Here is a 21,094-nt window from a genome sequence, read left to right as displayed (position 1 = left end):
TAAAGGGATCAGGGGGTATGGAGAAAAGGCAGGTACGGGATACTGAGTTGGATGATCAGCCATGATCATATTGAATGGCGGTGCAGGCTCGAAGGGCCGAATGGCCTACTCCTGCACCTATTTTCTATGTTTCTATGTAGGGGATCACTGGTCAGCATAGACTCGGTGGGCCGAAGGGCCTGTATCTCCACAAAAAAACAAAAATAACACATTCTTGACTCTCTTAACCACTGTTGATTTGGATTGTTTAAATCTGAGTTAGAACCATCATAAACCTTTGCCAGGTTCAGCCTTAAATCTCCAATGTACACCTGTTTCAGCACGGCACATGTAACTGAAAGTGTTTTTTGCAATAATTATTTTTGTCATCTCTCCCATAGGATCTCGAGTATTACAGCACGGCAGTGGAACAGACATTGGGTAAGAATTTATTTCAAATCGACCTAATTGTGCAAAGATACAGAGATACAGAATGTCACCCCGTGTATTTGGGCAAATGTCCCCCAGTATAGCCAAGGCCAGATGTTTCTGAACCAACTTACAGCGGAGAAGCTGAGCCCAGCACACACAGCAGACTTCCCATCATTCCCATCCACACTTCACGCTGCCTCGGCAAAGCATCCAACATGATCAAAGATAGGCACAAAACTTAAGTTACTCCAGCATTTGGTGTCTATCTTTGGTATAAACCAGCATTTGCAGTTCTTTGATGCCAAACCAGCATTCCCCTGGTCTCCCGGTCGCTAAACATTTTAATTCTCCTTCCCATTCCCACACAGACCTTTCTGTCCTCGGTCTCCTCCATTGTCAGAGTGAGGCTAAACGCAAATTGGAGGAACAGCATCTCATATTTCGCTTGGGCAGCTTACAGCCCAGTGGTATGAATATTGATTTCTTTCACTTCAGGTAGTCCCGGCATTCCCTCTCTCTCCATCCCTCCCGCGCACAAGTCGCACAAGCTTCACGTTTTCATCTAACAAACAGCTAACAATGGTCTGTTTCCTTTATCTTCGTTACTTTTTTGCATATCTATCATTCATTGTTCTTTATCTCTCTGCATCATCGTCTCCCTGGGAAAATCAGGTTGGTAATGGACCCCAGGAAAGAGAGTTTGTGGAGTGTCTCCGAGATGGATTCTTAGAACAGCTTGTACTGGAGCCTACTAGGGAGAAGGCAATTCTGGATTTAGTGTTGTGTAATGAACCTGATCTGATAAGGGGACTCGAGATAAAAGAGCCATTAGGATGCAGTGATCACAATATGATAAGTTTTACTCTACAAATTGAGAGGGAGATGGGAAAATCGGAAGTGTCAGTATTACAGTATAGCAAAGGGGATTACAGAGGCATGAGGCAGGAGCTGGCCAGAATTGACTGGAAGGAGGCCCTAGCAGGAAAGACAGTGGAACAGCAATGGCAGGTATTCCTGGGAATAATGCCAAAGACGTACAGGTGTGTAGGTTAATTGGCTGGGTAAATGTAAAAATTGTCCCTAGTGGGTGTAGGATAGTGTTGGTGTACGGGGATCGCTGGGCGGTGCGGACTTGGTGGGCCGAAGGGGCCTGTTTCCGGCTGTATATATATGATGATATGATATGATAATGCAGAAGTTGCAGAATCAATTTATCCCAAAGAGGAGGAAAGATTCCAAGGGGAGTAAGAGGCACCCGTGGCTGACAAGAGAAGTCAAGGACAGCATAAAAATAAAAGAGCAGAAGTACAACAAAGCAAAGAAGAGTGGGAAGCCAGAGGATTGCGACTCTTTTAAAGAGCAACAGAAGATGACTAAGAAGGCAATACAGGGAGAAAAGATGAGGTACGAGGGTAAACTAGCCAATAATATAAAGGAGGATAGCAAAAGCCTTTTTAGGTATGTAAAGAGGAAAAAAATAGTCAAGGCAAATGTGGGTCCCTTGAAGACAGAAGCGGGGGAATTTATTATGGGGAACAAGGAAATGGCAGACGAGTTGAACCGGTACTTTGGATCTGTCTTCACTAAGGAAGATACAAGCAATCTCCCAGATGTTCTAGTGGGCAGAGATCCTAGGGTGACGGAGGAACTGAAGGAAATCCACATTAGGCAGGAAATGGTGTTGGGTAGACTGATGGGACTGAAGGCTGATAAATCCCCAGGGCCTGATGGTCTGCATCCCAGAGTACTTAAGGAGGTGGCACTAGAAATTGTGGACGCATTGGTGATCATTTTCCAATGTTGTATAGATTCAGGATCAGTTCCTGTGGATTGGAGGGTAGCTAATGTTGTCCCACTTTTTAAGAGAGGAGGGACAGAGAAAACGGGAAATTATAGACCAGTTAGTCTGACATCAGTGGTGGGGAAGATGCTGGAGTCAATCATAAAAGACGAAATTGCAGAGCATTTGGATAGTCGTAACAGGATTGTTCCGAATCAGCATGGATTTACGAAGGGGAAATCATGCTTGACTAATCTTCTGGAATTCTTTGAGGATGTAACCAGGAAAATTGACAGGGGAGAGCCGGTGGATGGTACCTTGACTTTCAGAAAGCCTTTGACAAGGTTCCACATAGGAGATTAGTGGGCATAATTAGAGCACATGGTATTGGAGGTAGGGTCCTGACATGGATAGAAAATTGGTTGACAGACAGAAAGCAAAGAATGGGGATAAATGGGTCCCTTTCAGAATGGCAGGCAGTAACTAGTGGGGTACCGCAAGGCTCGGTGCTGGGACCGCAGCTATTTACAATATACATTAATGACTTGGATGAAGGGATTAAAAGTACCATTAGCAAATTTGCAGATGATACAAAGCTGGGTGGTAGTATGAACTGTGAGGAGGATGCTATGAGGTTGCAGGGTGACTTGGACAGGTTGTGTGAGTGGGCGGATGCATGGCAGATGCAGTTTAATGTGGATAAGTGTGAGGTTATCCACTTTGGTGGTAAGAATAGGAAGGCAGAGTATTATCTGAATGGTGTCAAGTTAGGAACAGGGAACGTACAACGAGATCTGGGTGTCCTAGTGCATCAGTCACTGAAAGGAAGCATGCAGGTACAGCAGGCAGTGAAGAAAGCCAATGGAATGTTGGCCTTCATAACAAGAGGAGTTGAGTATAGGAGCAAAGAGGTAGTTCTGCAGTTGTACAGGGCCCTAGTACAAAGCGAATTTACAGAAAACTCTGCTTTAAGTGTCGAATAGGTCAGGAGGACACATTATTGGCAACAATGCTGAATACAAGATTCAACTGTCAGCTCCTTAGACCGCACCTGGAGTACTGTGTGCAGTTTTGGTCTCTAAATTTGATGAAGGATATTTTTGTCTACATTCTGTTTAAAGCAGCATCTGCAGTTTTTTTCCCTCCAAGTCAGGAAGGATATTCTTGCTATTGAGGGTGTGCAGCGTAGGTTCACTAGGTTAATTCCCGGAATGGCGGGACTCTCATATGTTGAAAGACTGGAGCGACTAGGCTTGTATACACTGGAATTTAGACGGATGAGAGGAGATCTTATCGAAACGTATAAGATTATTAAGGGGTTGGACACGTTAGAGGCAGGAAACATGTTCCCAATGTTGGGGGAGTCCAGAACAAGGGGCCACAGTTTAAGAATAAGGGGTAGGCCATTTAGAACGGAGATGAAGAAAAACTTTTTCAGTCAGAGAGTGGTGAAGGTGTGGAATTCTCTGCCTCAGAAGGCAGTGGAGGCCAGTTCGTTGGATGCTTTCAAGAGAGAGCTGGATAGAGGTCTTAAGGATAGCGGAGTGAGGGGGTATGGGGAGAAGGCAGGAACGGGGTACTGATTGAGAGTGATCAGCCATGATCACATTGAATGGTGGTGCTGGCTCGAAGGGCCGAATGGCCTACTCCTCACCTATTGTCTATTGTCTATTGACTCCCTTTATCCTGTATCTGTACACTGTGGACGGCTCGATTATAATCATGTACCGTCTGTCCCTTAACTGGATAGCACGCAGCAAAAAGCTTTTCACTGTACACCTGACAATAAGCTAAACTGAATTAAATTAAGTTTCAAGACCATCTGTTTGAAAACTGTTATTGAAGACCTGCCAGTGCATTGACATTTCATTTTCATTGCATACCTTAAGGTCGGTTTCCAGCATCTCCAAGGACAAGGGGGAATGCAACAGGGAACCATCACTATATTCAACTACAAGCTGACCACACCAAAAGGTACTGCCAACCCATTAAGGGTATGTGGAAGAATGGAGGGTAAATACACCGATCCGCCAAAACATTATGACCACTGACAGGCAAAGTGAATAACATTGATTATTATCTTGTTACCATGGCACCTGTCAAAGGGTGGGATATATTAGGTAGCAAGTAAACAGTCAGTTCTTGAAGTTGATGTGTTGGATGCAGGAGAAAGGGGCAGGAGTAAAGACCTGAGCGACTTTGACAAGGCCCAAATTGTTATGGCCAGATGACTGTGTCAGAGCATCTCTGAAACGGTAAGGCTTGTGGGGTGCTCCCGGTCAGCAGTGGTGAGTACCGATCGACAGTGGTCCGAGGAGGGACAGGGTGTTGGGCGCCCAAGGCTCATCGATGCGCCAGGGCAACGAAGGCTATTCCGTCTGGTCCGAACCGATAGAAGGTCGACTGTGGCACAAGTCACAGAAAAGTGTAATGGTGGTCACGGGAGGAATGTGTCACAATACACAGTGCATCGCACCCTGCTGCGTATGGACTGCACACGGAGGACCAACAGCATATTGGTCCTCCGTACAGAACTCCATACACACGGAGGACCAACAGAATCCAGTCCGGATTCCCAATCAACAACATTGAAACTACTGAAGCCTGTCTATCGGACCACAGCGCTATCATTTTTGACGCATCTCTGCCTTTATCTCCCGCAAAATCTCATCTCCCTGTTCGCTACTCCCGCGACATAAATTCATTGACAGCCAGTAAATTCTCCGAGGCTCTCACAGCTGCCCCCAACATCTGCACTATTGAGGCCTCTCCCCCCCATCTCAGCACTGAGGATCTCGCCTCTTTATTTAATATCACTTGCTCTTCCATCCTGGATTCTATCGCTCCCCTTAAAATGAAAAAGCCTAAGTCCAAAGGTCGGCCGTGGCTCAATGACACCACCAAAGCCCTAAGAAGGGAGTGCAGAAAATCAGAAAGGAGGTGGAAATGTGACAAGCTTCAAATTTCCTTCGAAATTCTGAGAAACAATCTTCTCAAATACCAGGAAGCAGTAAAGTCTGCTAGAGCACAATACTTCTCCGACCTTATTTCCAAAAACTCTCATAACTCCAAGGTCCTATTTAGAACAATTACCTCTGTCATATGTCCCGCCCCCAGTACCAGCTTAGTTGGGTCCCCTGCTAAGTGCGAAGAATTCGCTAAATTTTTCACCAACAAAGTTGAGAACATTAGAATTAACATTTCCCCTCCCACCCGTGACCTAGCTGTCTCACTAGTCTGTTCATCTAAATTGGACTGCTTCCAACCCGTCACTCTATCCTCCCTTGCAAAGCTTGTCTCCGCTATGAAACCTGCAACCTGCCCTCTTGATCCTGCCCCCACTGCCCTTCTGAAGGATGTCATTGCAATAGCCGGTCCCAGCATCCTCTCTATTATCAACAGTTCTCTGGCCACTGGCACTGTTCCAACCAGTTTCAAGCACGCGGTGGTCCAGCCCCTACTGAAAAAACCTAACCTAGACCCCACCTTGCCAAGCAACTACAGACCCATTTCCAAACTGCCATTCCTGTCAAAAGTCCTTGAAAAGGCAATTCTAAACCAATTAGTGCCCTACCTGCACCAAAACACCATCCTGGAAAGGTTCCAGTCAGGTTTCAGAGCCCACCACAGCACAGAGTCTGCCTTGTTGAAGGTACACAACGACCTGCTTCTCGCCATCGACACCGGCGACTGTGCAATCCTGCTCCTTCTCGACCTCAGCGCAGCGTTTGATACAGTGGACCACACCATCCTTATTGACCGTCTCCGGTACGCGGTTGGTATTGATGGCACTGCCCTGAGCTGGTTCGCTTCGTACCTCAAAGATAGGAGTTTCGCCATCAACATAGGCAGTTATTCCTCTGCTCCAGCTAGCCTCTCCTGCGGAGTTCCACAAGGCTCCATCCTAGGCCCCATTCTCTTCTCTCTATACATGCTCCCCCTTGGCCAAATCATTCAAAGGCACGGCATTTCTTTCCACTGCTATCAAGTCAAGTCAAGTCAATTTTATTTGTATAGCACATTTAAAAACAACCCACGTTGACCAAAGTGCTGCACATCTGATTAGGAAAAAAAAAAAAGAAACAACATACAGTGACAGGCAGCCAAACACAACGGCGCGGCCATCTTGAACAAAATGTTTAACTAAAGCAGAATGGTGTCCCACAGCCGTGCCGCACCGGGCGATGGAAGGCCCTGCGGCCGAGCCGCACCGGGCGCTGTTCAGTCCCGCGGCCGAGCCGCGCCGGGTGATGGAAGGCCCTGCGGAAGAGACCTAAAAAAAAAGAAAGATTTCCCCCCCCCACACACCCACCCACCCTCACCACCCCCCCCCCCCCCACACACCCACCCACCCTCACCACCCCCCCCCCCCACCCCCCCCACCCCCACCCCCCCCCACCCCCACCCCCACATACACAACCAAAACAAAACACCCCACCACCAACACACAAACAAAAAGGACAAAGGACAAACAGACTGCCAGCGAGAGCAAATACTGCACCTGGTCTCCTTGGAAAACCCCATTTCAGGTTCTGTTAATGGTGACCCTATAGGATAATCTAAGATGCTTTTTTACAGTTAAACTATGGTGTCACAACTCTCCATGTAGTCCAGATAGCTGCGCAAGTCAGTGGGTTTATAGTAGATGTCAGTCACTAGTCTGTCTCCTGTGATGGAGATGGTGAGGTCCAGTGAGGGGGCTACACTAGTGGACACTATAGTGGGGGAGCTACACTAGTGGACACTGTAGTGAGGGGGGGGTACACTAGTGGACACTGTAGTGAGGGGGGTACACTAGTAGACACTATAGTGAGGGGCTACACTAGTGAACACTATAGTGAGGGGGCTACACTAGTGGACACTATAGCAGGGGGGGCTACACTAGTGAACACTGTAGTGAGGGGGGTACACTAGTGGACACTATAGTGAGGGGAGGCTACACTAGTGGACACTGTAGTGAGGGGGGTACACTAGTGGACACTATAGTGAGGGGGGCTACACTAGCGGACACTATAGTGCGGGGGGGCTACACTAGTGGACACTGTAGTGAGGGGGGTACACTAGTGGACACTATAGTGAGGGGAGCTACACTAGTGGACACTATAGTGCAGAGGGGCTACACTAGTGTACACTACAGTGAGGGGGGTACACTAGTGGACACTATAGTGAGGGGGGGTACACTAGTGGACACTATAACGGGGGGGCTACACTAGTGGACACTACTGTGAGGGGGGTACACTAGTGGACACTATAGTGAGGGAACTACACCGAGTCCGCACCGACCGGCGATCCCCACACACTAGCACTATCACACACTCAGGACAATTTACAATTATACCAAGCCAATTAACCCAAAAAAACCTGTACGTCTTTGGAGTTTAGTTTATTATCGCGTGTGCCGAGGTACAGTGAAAAGCTTTTGTTGCGCGCTAACCAGTCAACGGAAAGACAACACACGATTACAATCGAGCCGTTTACAGTGTACAAAAATACATGATAAGGGTATAACGTTTAGTGCAAGATAAAGCCAGTAAAGTCTTATTATAAGATAGTTTGAGGGTCTCCAATGAGGTAGATGGTAGTTCAGGACCGCGCTCTGATGGTTGGTAGGATGGTTCAGTTGCCTGATAGCATGCCGATGACACTCAGCTTTACCTCCCCCTGAAACCCAACAACCAGTCTAACCAGTCTATCCTGCCTAGTCAAACCGCATGTCAAAAGCCTCGGCATGATATTTGACTCTGCATTAAAATTTGATAAGCAAGTCAACACTGTGGTAAAAGCCAGCTTCTTCCAACTTCGAACCATAGCTAAAATCAAACCTTTCCTCCAATTCGACGACACAGAAAAAATCATTCACGCTTTCATTTCCTCCCGCCTAGACTACTGCAACTCCCTATACACTGGGATCAGCCAATCTTCCCTGTCCCGCCTGCAACTGGTCCAAAACGCCGCAGCGAGACTCCTGACAGGTACCCGTAAAAGGGACCACATCACCCCGATTCTGGCCTCTCTCCACTGGCACCCTGTACGGTACAGAATCAACTTCAAGCTCCTCCTATTCACGTATAAAGCCCTAAATGGACATTCCCCCCCTACATCAAAAATCTTCTAACCCCCCTCTCTAACTCCAGGTCCCTCAGGTCGGCCGACTTGGGGTTACTCACTATCCCGCGGTCTAGGCTTAAGCTCAGGGGTGACCGCGCTTTTGCGGTTGCAGCTCCTAGACTGTGGAACAGCATCCCTCTCCCCATCAGAACTGCCCCCTCCATCGACTCCTTTAAGTCCAGGCTCAAAACCTATTTCTACTCCCTAGCGTTTGAGGCTCATTGAGGAGGCGCTGTGAACTGTTTGCGTGCTACTGTATGTTTTTTTTTTTGTGTTTTTTTTTTCCTTAGTACCTAATCAGATGTACAGCACTTTGGTCAACGTGGGTTGTTTTTAAATGTGCTATACAAATAAAAATTGATTGATTGATTGATTGATATTAGGCAGGTGGTGATAATATTTTGGCTCATCAGGTCATGATGTTTTGGCTGATCAGTGTATGTAAGTTAGCCACCAAGCTGTGGGTGGCACGGTGGCGCAGCGGTAGAGTTGCTGCCTTACAGATCTAAAAACCCAGGTTCAATCCTGACTATGGGTGCTGTCCATACAGAGTTTTATGTTCTCCCCATGACCACATGGGATTCCCCTAAGTGCTCTGGTTTCCTCCCTCACTCCAAAGACGTGCAGGTTCGTAGGTTCATTGGTTTTGGTAAAAATTGTTAATGGTCCCAGGTGTGTAGGAAAGCGCTCGTGTACAAAGATCGCTGGTCGGCGCGGACTCGGGCCGAAGGGCCTGGTTTGGCTCTGTATCTCTAAAATAGACAAAGCTAAACTGTGTGGCTTCAAGACTTCTCTCCCCTTGTGTGTAACTAGATAATGGAAGGGAATTCTTCAATAGAGCATGAATGTCTCTATGGGCAAAACTCTAGCAGATATTTTTTATCAAAGGCTTGAATAGAGTGGATGTGGAGAGGATGTTTCCGCTAGTGAGAGAGTCTAGGACTAGAGGGCACAGCCTCAGAATTAAAGGACGTTCCTTTAGAAAGGAGATGAGGAGGAATTTCTTTGGTCAGAGGGTGGTGAATTTATGGAATTCTTTGTCACAGAAGGCTGTGGAGGCCAAGTCAATGGATATTTTTTAAATAGGTAGATTCTTGATTAGTATGGATGTCAGGAGTTATGGGGAGAAAGCAGGAGAATGGGGCTAGGAGGGAGAGATAGATCAGCAATGGTTGAATGGCGGAGTAGACTTGATGGGCCGAACGGCCTAATTCTTCTCCTATCACTTATGACCTTATGACTTTGTTGGCCGAAGGGCCTGTTGCGTGCTGTACGGTTCTATGTTTCATGGCCAACTCTTCGTTTAAAAAAGAATAATTTTACGAGGCCTTTACATTTAAGAGGCATTTAACCTGGCAAGACGTGGAAGGAGGTCCCTGCGTGGGAGTGGGGGGAAGAACTAAGGAGGACCTGGCGCGGGATACGTTAAAACTGTCGGCGCCCTTTATGTGGTGACTTTTTGCATAACTTGGGTATGCAAAACAAAGAATTTCACTGTGACTTCTCACATGTGGCAATAATTCATTCATTCATTCAAGGAAATAGTTCAAATGCGTGCAGATGGGTTAGTGTAATTGGCAATAAGGTTAGCAGGGATACTTTGTTAGCAAAGTAGGACCTGCCTCTGTGCCTTGTGACTATGACTCCCAGTCATAGAGTCATACATCATGAAAACGGGCAACTCGCCCAATCCAACCAAGACATCCCTTCTAAGTTAGTTTAGAAACATAGAAACATAGAAAATTGGTGCAGGAGGAGGCCATTTGGCCCTTCGAGCCAGCACTGCCATTCATTGTGATCATGGCTGATCATCCACAATCAGTAACCTGTGCCTGCCTTCTCCATGTGTCCCTTGATTCCACTAGCCCCTAGAGCTCTATCTAACTCTCTTTTAAATTCATCCAGTGAATTGGCCTCCACTGCCTTCTGTGGCAGAGAATTCCACAAATTCATAACTCTCTGGGTGAAAAAGTTTTTTCTCACCTCAGTTTTAAATGGCCTCCCCTTTATTCTTAGTTTGGTTTAGTTTATTGTCACGTGGAACGAGGTACAGTGAATTAGTCCCATTTGCCCACATTTGTCCCATATCCCTCTAAACCTTTTCTATCCATGTACCTGCCTTTTAAACATTGTTATTGTGTATGGTATGATTATTGGAGGAACAGCATCTCATATTTCGCTTGGGCAGCTATAAAATTATAAAATGACTGGGCAAGCTAGATGCAGGAAACATGTTCCCAATGTTGGGGGTGTCCAGAACCAGGGGTCACAGTTTAAGAATAAGTGGTCGGCCATTTAGGACTGAGATGATGAAAAACTTTTTCACCCGGAGAGTTGTGAATCCTTGGAATTCTCTGCAACAGAAGGCAGTGGAGGCCAATTCATTGGATGTATTCAAAAGAGAGTTGTATATATTTCTTAGGGCTAACAGAATTGAGGGATATGGGGAGAAAGCAGGAACGGGATACTGACTTTAGATGTTCAGCCCTGATCATATTAAATGGCGGTGCTGGCTCGAAGGGCCGAATGGCCTACTCCTGCACTTATTTTCTATGTTTACTTGACTCAACTACCTCCTCTGGCAGCTAATTCCATGTACCCACCACCTCCTGGGTGAAGATAGTGCTTTTCAGGGCCCAATTAAATCTTTCCCCCCCTCACTTTAAACCTATGTCCCATGTTTCCTGATTCCTCTCCCCTGAGTAAATGGCTCGATGGCTCTATTTACTGTATGTTATGTGACATTTAATTATCTTATTGTATCACAATAGGTATCACAAAATGCTGGAGTAACTCAGCAGGTCAGGCAGCATCTAGGAGAGAGGGAATGGGTGACGTTTCGGGTCGAGACCCTTCTTCAGACTCTGAAGAAGGGTCTCGACACATCAGTCTGAAGAAGGGTCTCGACCCGAAACGTCATCCATTCCCTCTCTCCTAGATGCTGCCAAGGGAGTGGCCATTCGCCTTGCCCACTGATCTGGAATTCCAGTTATATTGTCACCCGTCATTGCATTGTGAAACGTTTCATATAGCCTGAAGCTATTGCAGTTTGGCGTCACTTTCCCGTCACTTTATAGATCCTACATTACTGTAAGTGTTCCATAGTCATTTACCTGAAACATGGAGTCAAGGAACTCAAGTCGAATTTAAGGTAGACACAAAATGCTGGAGTAACTCAGCGGGTCAGGCAGAATCTCTGGAGAGAAGGAATGGGTGACGTTTCGAGTCTCGACCCTTCTTCAGATTGATGAAGGGTTTTGACCCGGAACATCACCCATTCCTTTTCTCCAGAGCTGCTGCCTGACCCGCTGAGTTACTCCAGCATTTTGTGTCTACCATCGATTCAAACCAGCATCTGCAGTTTTCTTTCCTACACATCAAGTCGAATTTGGTTCAGTTTTGTTTAGTTTATTGTCACTTGTACCGAGGTACAAGTGACAGTGTGCAGTTCTGGTCGCCAAATTATAGGAAGGATGTCGACAAAATGGAGAGGGTACAGAGGAGATTTACTAGAATGTTGCCTGGGTTTCAGCACTTAAGCTACAGAGAGAGGTTGAACTGGTTGGGTCTTTATTCTTTGGAGCGTAGAAGGTTGAGGGGGGACTTGATAGAGGTTTTTAAAATTTTAAGAGGGACTGACAGATTTGACGTGGGTAGGCTTTTCCCTTTGAGAGTGGGGAAGATTCCAACAAGGGGACATAACTTCAGAATTAAGGGACTAAAGTTTAGGGGTAACATAAGGGGTAACTTCTTTACTCAGAGGGTGGTGGCTGTATGGAATGGGCTTCCGGTGGAAGTGGTGGAGGCAGACTCGATTTTATTATTTAAGAGTAAATTGGATAGGTATATGGATGGGAGGGGATTGGAGGGTTATGGTCTGAGAGCAGGTAGATGAGACTAGGTCAGAGAGAGTGGTCGGCGTGGACTGGTAGGGCCGGACGGGCCTGTTTCCGTGCTGTAATTGTTATATGGTTATATGGTTATATGGTAAAGTGAAAAGCTTTTCGTCGCGTGCTATCCAGTCAGTGGGAAGACTATACGTGGTTGCTACCAAGCCGTTTACAGAATACCATTGCAGGATACCATTGGGCGGCACGGTAGCGCAGCGGTAGAGTTGCTGCTTTACAGCGAATGCAGCGCCGGAGACTCAGGTTCGATCCTGACTACGGGTGCTGCACTGTAAGGAGTTTGTACGTTCTCCCCGTGACCTGCGTGGGTTTTCTCCGAGATCTTCGGTTTCCTCCCACACTCCAAAGACGTAGAGGTATGTAGGTTAATTGGCTGGGTAAATGTAAAAATTGTCCCTAGTGGGTGTAGGATAGTGTTAATGTGCGGGGATCGCTGGGCGGCGCGGACTTGGTGGGCCGAAAAGGCCTGTTTCCGGCTGTATATATATGATATGATATGATATGATAAAGGGAATAAAGTTTAGTGCAAGATAAAGTCCAGTAAAGTCCAATTAAAGATAGTCCGAGTGTCTCCAATGAGGAATGTGGTAGGTCAGGACCGCCAACGAGTTGGTAATAGGATGGTTCAGCTGCCTGATAACAGCCGGGAAGAAACTGTCCCTGAATCTGGAGAAACTGTTCCTGAATCTGGACAAGTATGCGTCTGTGACAAAAGGCAATGATCACCTTGTTGGGAGTGTACCACAAGCCCTCAAATAGTCAATGAGAATTAGAAGGACATTTACGAGGATGTTGCCAGGACTAGAGGGTCTGAGCTATCGGGAGAAGTTTAGGCTGGGTCTCTTGGGACTATGCCCTGGAATGCAGGAAGATGAGGGGTGATCTTATCGAGGTGTACAAAAAAATCATGAGAGGAATAGATTGAGTAGTTGTACCCGGTCTTTTGCCCAGAGTAGGTGAATTGAGGACCAGAGAACATAGGCTTAAGGTGATGCGGAAAAGACTTAATAGGAATCTGAGGGGTAACGTTTTCACACAAAGGGTGGTGGGTGTATGGAACGAGCTGCCAGAGGAGGTAGTTGAGGCTGGGACCATCCCAACGTTTAAGAAACAGTTGGACACATGGATGGGACAGGTTTATCGGGACATGGGCCAAACGCAAGCAAGTGGGACTAGTGTAGATGGGACATGTGTTCCGTTTAGTTTATTGTCACGTGTACCGAGGTACAGTGAAAAGCTTTTTGTTGCGTGCTGTCCAGTCAGCAGAAATACAATACATGATTACAATCAATCCATTTACAGTGTATAGATACATGATAAGGGAATAACATTTAGTGCAGAGTAAAGCCAGCAAAGTCTGGTCAAGGATAGTCCAAGAGACATCAGAGGTAGATAGTGGTTCAGCATTGTTCTCTGTTGATCGGTTTGGGCAAGTTGGGCAGAAGGGCCTCTTTCCATGCCGTCTGACTCCACAACACTGGGACTCTAAGTTATGGAGCATCTTAAATTTGTGTTCAATGCAAAATTCCACCATCTGCAGTTCCTTGCCTGACCAGCCGAGTTGCTCTGACTCTTTGTGTTTTGTGATTGGTAATTGTATTTGGATTTGTCTGTGGAATGTCTTATCTGATTTCTGCAACATTCTTTAGCTGGTCTTGGTCCGTGATAGAGATGTTCTCTTTACTTGCAGCAACACAAAGGCACAGCTCGGTTATGCACAGCTGAGCCCAGAGGTCAGGATCCTGATGGAGGAGAAAGAGCAAGCCCTGCTGGCTTTTCGAGAAACCGTCCAGGTAGGGACAAAAGACGAGGTGTTTCATTTCCAGTCAACTGCGTCACAATTACCTAGCGTTGCCAACTTTCTCACTCCCAAATAAGGGACAAGGTGACGTCATCGCCCCGCGCCCATAGAAACATAGACATAGAAAATAGGTGCAGGAGGAGGCCATTCGGCCCTTCGAGCCAGCACTGCCATCCATTATGATCATGGCTGATCGTCCACAATCAATAACCCGTGCCTGCCTTCTCACCATATCCCTTGATTCCACTAGCCCCGAGAGATCTATCCAACTCTCTCTTAAATCCATCCAGTGATTTGGCTTCCACTGCCCTCTGTGGCAGAGAATTCCACAAATTCACAACTCTCTGGGTGAAAAAGTTCCTTCTCACCTCAGTTTTAAATGGCCTCCCCTTTATTCTAAGACTGTGGCCCCTGGTTGTGGACTCCCCCAACATTGGGAACATTTTTCCTGCATCTAGCTTGTCCAGTCCTTTTATAATTTTATATGTTTCTATAAGATCCCCTCTCATCCTTCTAAACTCCAGTGAATACATGCCTAGTCTTTTCAATCTTTCCTCATATGACAGTCCCACCATCCCAGGGATCAATCTCGTGAACCTACGCTGCACTGCCTCAATTTACAAGGATGTCCTTCCTCAAATTAGGCCCCCTGTGACCTCACCCAGCCAACGGCCACGTGCTCCCGCTCCACAATGGCGGCCGCCCGGGCCGGGAGGCGGGTTGCTATGCAACCTCCGCCAGGCATCGCCCGGGCATCCGGACGTACATTGTCCGGAGGTAGACACAAAATGCTGGAGTAACTCAGCGGGTCAGGCAGCATCTTGGGAGAGAAGGAATGGGTGACGTTTCGAATCGAAATAAATTTAAAAAAATAAGAATAATGAATGGCAGCATGATTCATCCCATTCTGGTTTCTTATTGAAAATCTTGTTTTGCTTTTATTTCGGGTTTCTTCCCTGTTGTCACCCGGCAACTGAACCATCCTCTCACCATCCCATCCTGTCTGTACGGAGTTTGTACGTTCTCCCCGTGACCTGCGTGGGTTTTCTCTGAGATCTTTGGTTTCCGCCCACACTCCAAAGACGTACAGGTTTGTAGGTTAATTGGCTTGGTAGAAGTGTAAATTGGCCCTAGCGTGCGTAGGATAGTGTTAATATGCAGAGGTCGGCGGTCGGCGCGGACTGGGTGGGCCGAAGGGCCTGTTTCTACACTGCATCTCTAAGCTAAGCTAAACTAAATTATCTTTCAGATCCTTCAGGTGAAAATTCGTCGCCTTGAGCACCTTCTGTACCTGAAAGACGTCCGAATCGACGATCTCACCCGTCGCCTACAGACAGCTGAACAGAGATAAAAAAGCCTTAATCCCTCCCCTTGACAAGCAAGACATGACAACCCCCTTCAAGTTTTTATTTTAAACAGATTATGTTTTAAGACGAAATAATAATGAAAGTAAAAAGAAATCTCCAGTAGCCAGCAGCCTGTCGAAAAAATATATAGCAGACCCCCCCCAAATAATACCCAAAGCGCTGGAGATAGTCAGCAGGTCAGGCAGCATCAATGGAGAGAGAGGAATTGCGTTAGTATAGAGGGCTTAGGAAACGTAGAACAGTCCAACACTGGAACACGTCCCCTCGGCCCACCATGCTTGTGTCAAATATGATGCCAGGTTAAGGTCATAAGGAATAGGAGTAGAATTAGGCCATTCGGCCCATCCAGTCTACTCCGCCATTCATTCATGGCTGATCTATCTCTCCCTCCTAACCCCATTCTCCTGCCTTCTCCCCATAACCCCTGACACCCGTACTGATCAAGAATCTATCAATCTCTGCCTTAAATATATCCACTGACTTGGCCTCCACAGCCTTCTGTGGCAAAGAATTCCACAGATTCACCACACTCTGACTAATTTTGTATACAAAATCATAAGAGGAATAGATCGGGTGGATGCACAGAGTCCTTTACCTAGAGTAGGGGAATCGAGGACCAGAGGACATAGGTTCAAGGTGAAGGGGAAAAGATTTAATAGGAATCTGAGGGGTAACTTTTTCCACACAGAGGGTGGCAGGTGTATGGAACAAGCTGCCAGAGGAGGTAGTTGAGGCTGGGACCATTCCATCGGTTAAGAAACAGTTGGACAAGTACATGGATAGGACAGGTTTGGAGGGTTATGGACCAAGCACAGACAAGTGGGACGAGTGTAGCTGGGACATTGTTGGCCGGTGTGGGCAAATTGGGCCGAAGGGCCTGTTTCCACACTGTATCACTCCATGACTCTATGACTCTATAAAGTGATATACTTCTGACCAGAGAGTAATGCTGCTTTAGGAAGGTTTCTTACAGAAACCTATAAAATTATAAAACGACTGGGCAAGCTAGATGCAGGAAAAATGTTCCCAATGTTGGGGGTGTCCAGAACCAGGGACCAGATGTACAGGTCTCATCTGCCTGCACACGATCCATAATTCCTCCATTCCCTGCACTTCCACGTGCTTATCCAAAAGCCTCTTAAATACCACGATCATATCTGCTTTCACCACCACCCCTGGCAATGCGGTCCAGGCCCCCACCACCCTCTGTGTAAAAGACTTGCCCCCCACATCTCCATTAAACTTTGCCCCCCTCATCGTATAGCTACGCCCTCTGGTGTTGGGCACCTCCACCCTGGGGAAAAAGGTTCTGACATAGAAACATAGAAAATAGGTGCAGGAGTAGGCCATTCGGCCCTTCGAGCCTGCACCGCCATTCAATATGATCATGGCTGATCATCCAGCTCAGTAGCCTGTACCTGCCTTCTCTCCATACCCCCTGATCCCTTTAGCCACAAGGGCCACATCTAACTCCCTCTTAAATATAGCCAATGAACTGGCCTCAACTACCTTCTGTGGCAGAGAATTCCACAGACTCACCACTCTGTGTGAAGAAATGTTTTCTCATCTCGGTCCTAAAAGACTTCCCCCTTATCCTTAAGCTGTGACCCCTGGTTCTGGACTCCCCAAACATCGGGAACAATCTTCCTGCATCTAGCCTCTCCAACCCCTTAAGAATTTTATATGTTTCTATAAGATCCCCCCTCAGTCTTCTAAATTCCAGCGAGTACAAGCCGAGTCTATCCAGTCTTTCTTCATATGAAAGTCCCGCCATCCCAGGGATCAATCTGGTGAACCTTCCCTGTACTCCCTCTAAGGCAAGAACGTCTTTCCTCAGATTAGGAGACCAAAACTGCACACAATACTCCAGGTGCGGTCTCACCAATGCCCTGTACAACTGACTGTCTACCCTATCTATGCCTCTCCTAGTTTGATATATTTCTACCCAGTCTCCCCTCAACCTCAGTTCCAGAGAAAACAATCTACTCCCCACACACACTGGGGATAATGTGCAGAAGGCAATTGACCCACAAACCCACACATCTTTGGAATGCGGGTGGAAGCCCAGGCGGTCAAGGGGAGAACATACAAACACCTCAAAGACAGACAACCGAGGTCGGGATGGAACCTGGGTCTCTGGCAGTGTGAAGCAGCGGCTCTACCGGGATCTCCGCTTTCCTCCCACACTCCAACGACGCACAGTTTGTTGGTTAATTGGCCCCGGAGAAAACCCACGCGGGTCACGGGGAGAACGTACAAATTCCAAACAGACAGCACCCGTGGTCGGGATCGAACCCAGGTCTCTGGCACTGTAAGGCAGCCACTCCACTGCTGAGCCACCGTGCCGGTGTAAAGACCGTTCCCCAGGATTGCAGCAACCAAACGTCTGCACCAGGTAGATACACAACTGTGTCCATTCCAGCACGCCTTTGCATGTGCCCTTTGCAAGAACTTGAAGTTGCCAACATCCTAGGAGCTATTCTTTACAGAGTCAGATGAGCTGAACATAAGCAACTCCCTTCTTCTGACCAGAGAGTAATGCTGCTTTAGGAAGGTTTCTTACAGAAACCTGTAAAATTATAAAACGACTGGGCAAACTAGATGCAGGGAAAATGTTCCCGATGTTGGGGGAGTCCAGAACCAGGGGCCACCAGTCTAAGAATAAAGGGGAGGCCATTTAAAACTGAGATGAGGAAAAAACTTTTTCACCCAGAGAGTTGTGAATTTGTGGAATTCTGTGCCACAGAAGGCAGTGGAGGCCAAATCACTGGATGAATTTAAAAGATAGAGCTCTAGGGGCTAGTGGAATCAAGGGATATGGGGAGAAGGCAGGCACGGGTTACTGATTGTGGATGATCAGCCATGATCACAATGAATGGCGGTGCTGGCTCAATGGGCCAAATGGCCTCCTCCTGCACCTATTTCCTATGTTTCTAAGAAACATGTTCCTAAACCCTGATGACAGGATGCGAGAAAACCTGTCAAGGCTGTTCTGAGTACCATTTAATCAAGATCATAATCTCCCTGGGACATTTACAATGTTAGCCTGACGTCGTGCTGGTTAAATACATAGTCATTTATAGCTTGTCGTGTTCAGTTGCCTAGTAACTGGCATACTTGTTTAAAGAGTTTGATTTGAACTGTAATTATTAGGAATCATTTTATCAGTGTCTGACAATTGACATTTACCAATGTAGGATTCAGAGTTGTGTGTACAATATTAGATTCATGTAAAGTTATTTTGTTTAGGTTTAGTTTAGAGATACTGCGCGGAAACAGGCCCCTTCGTCCCACCGAGTCCTCGCCTACCAGTGGTCACCCCGTACACTAGCACTATCCTACACACACTAGGGTTAATTTACAATCTTTACCGAAGCCAATTAACCTGCAAACCTCTACATCTTTGGAGTGTGGGAGGAAACCGGAGCACCCGGAGAAAACCCATGCAGGTCACGGGGAGAACGTACAAACTCCGTACAGACAGCACCTGTAGTCAGGATGGAACCCGGGTCTCTGGCGCTGTGAGGCAGCAACTCTACCGCTGCACCACTGTGTCGCCCTGTACACTGTCCTGCGGTTTTGACAATGGACAAGTCCGTAGTATTCGCAGTATAGTGGTCTCTTGAAAACAGAAACAGGTGAATTTATTATAGGGAACAGGGAAATGGCAGACGAGTTGAACAGGTACTTTGGTTCACACAAAATGCTGGAGTAATTCAGTGGGACAGGCAGCATCAATAAGGAAGACACAAACAATCTCCCAGATGTACTAGGGAACAGACGACCTAGGGTGATGGAGGAACTGAAGGAACACTACGCTAAAGGACCCCGTACACGAGCACTATCCGACACACACTAGGGGTCATTTACAATCTTTACCGAAGCCAATTAACCAACAAACTTGTACGTCTTTGGAATGTGGGCAGCACCCGTAGTCGGGATCGAACTCAGGTGCTGTAAGGCAGCAACTCCATCTCTGCACTAACCGTGCCTCCATTTCATGTATCTGACTTAGAACTGCTTATCCTTTTACTGTGTGTAGGATAGTGCTAGCGTGCGGAGATCGCTAGTCGGCTCGGACTCGGAGGTCCGAAGGGCCGGTTTCCGCGCTGTATCTCTAAACTAAACTAATAGAAACATAGAAAATAGGTGCAGGAGGAGGCCATTTGGTCCTTCGAGCCAGCACCGCCATTCATTGTGATCATGGCTGATCATCCACAATCAGTAACCCGTGCCTGCTTTCTCCCCTTATGCCTTGATTCTAATAGCCCCTACAGCTCTCTATCTAACTCTCTTTTAAATTCATCCCGTGAATTTGCCTCCACTGCCCTCTGTGGCAGAGAATTCCCCAAATTCACAACTCTCTGGGTGAAAAAGCTTTTTTCTCACCTCAGTTTTAAATGGCCTCCCCTTTATTCTTAGATCTAGAGCTATCTAGAACTATTTTCCAATGATTTAAAACCATAGTTTTATTACTGCAGACAATTAAAATCAGAAAGGGGAAACGGAGACTATGGACGATTGGTAACGGGACATTTCTGAGAGCTGCCACAGTGGATGATTTTGTTGTAAATCAGAGCCCGTGGATGTGTCTGTCTGTGGTGCATCTGACCATGCATCGGTCTGTCATAAGGTCATAGGGGGGAGGAGCAGAATTCGACAGTTCAGTCCATCAAGTCTACTCCGCCATTCAATCATGGCTGATCTATCTTTCCCTCCTAACCGCATTCTCCGGCCTTCTCCCCATAGCCCCTGACACCCGTACTAATCAAGAATTTATCTATCCCTGCCTTATAACATATCCACTGACTTGGCCTCCACAGCCTTCTGTGAGAAAAAATTCCTCATCTCCTTCCTAAAGGAGCGTCCTTTTATTCCGAGGCTGTGCCCTCTGGTCCTAGACTCTCCCACCAGTGGAAACATCCTCTCCACATCCACTCTATCCAAGCCTTTCACTATTCTGTGCGTTTCAATGAGGTCTCCCTTCAATCTTCTAAACTCCAGCGAGTACAGGCCCAATGCCGACAAATGCTCATCATATGTTAACCAGCTCATTCCTGGGATCATTCTCGTAAACCTCCTCAGGACCCTGTGCTCACAGCCGGCACACCCATCAGTCTGTGATTTGCACCTGTTGTCAGAGCGGTCTGATAACGCAGGCTTGCTGGTGCCTTTGTGACATCTGTAATGTGTTAATTAATTGGTCATATAGAAAAAACCATAAAAGATCACGTTCATCTTTGTTCTGGCCCAAAAGGCCATTGTATTAGGTGCTCTTAAATAAAATAAAAAAGCTTTGAATGCCTCACCCAATCCTTATGTATTTTCTTTAACAGTACCCGTACTAGAAACTAAATAGTGTCAAGAGTGTTTTATTGTCACATGTCCCTGATAGAACAATGAAATTCTTACTTGCTGCAGCACAACAGAATGTGTAAACATGGTACACTGGAAACAATATAATAAACGAGAAAAACAAAGTTCAGTGTGTGTCAAAGAGGATCTGACATGGACAACGCACATTGCCGCACTGGTGGGTAAGGCAAAGCAGCGCCTTTACCACCTTAGACAGCTGAGGAAATTCAGAGTGTCTCTGAGGATCCTTCATTGCTTCTACTCTGGGGCTGTAGAGAGCATCCTGTCCGGCAACATTACAGTCTTGTTTGGGAACAGCTCTGCCAAGGACAGGATGGCCCTGCAGAGAGTAGTGCGTTCGGCA

General features: G+C 46.9%; 1 protein-coding gene across 1 annotated transcript in view; it reads left to right on the top strand.

Annotated features, from left to right (window-relative positions):
- LOC144597213 (sperm flagellar protein 1-like) overlaps positions 1-20,674 on the top strand; it is a 44,180-nt gene extending 23,506 nt beyond the window's left edge. The window contains exons 4-7 of the mRNA XM_078406275.1: positions 381-420; positions 4,081-4,165; positions 13,898-14,000; positions 15,258-20,674. Of these exons, the coding sequence (XP_078262401.1) occupies positions 381-420; positions 4,081-4,165; positions 13,898-14,000; positions 15,258-15,359 (330 nt within the window). The 3' untranslated portion in view covers positions 15,360-20,674. The remainder of the gene's footprint in view (positions 1-380; positions 421-4,080; positions 4,166-13,897; positions 14,001-15,257) is intronic.
- Positions 20,675-21,094: the final 420 nt, after the last annotated feature.

This window comes from Rhinoraja longicauda, chromosome 1 (assembly GCF_053455715.1).
Source record: "Rhinoraja longicauda isolate Sanriku21f chromosome 1, sRhiLon1.1, whole genome shotgun sequence".
Classification (NCBI taxonomy): Eukaryota; Metazoa; Chordata; class Chondrichthyes; order Rajiformes; family Arhynchobatidae; genus Rhinoraja; species Rhinoraja longicauda.
The sequence above is the reverse complement of the archived record's forward strand: the minus strand, read 5'-3'. Positions and strand labels throughout refer to the sequence as shown.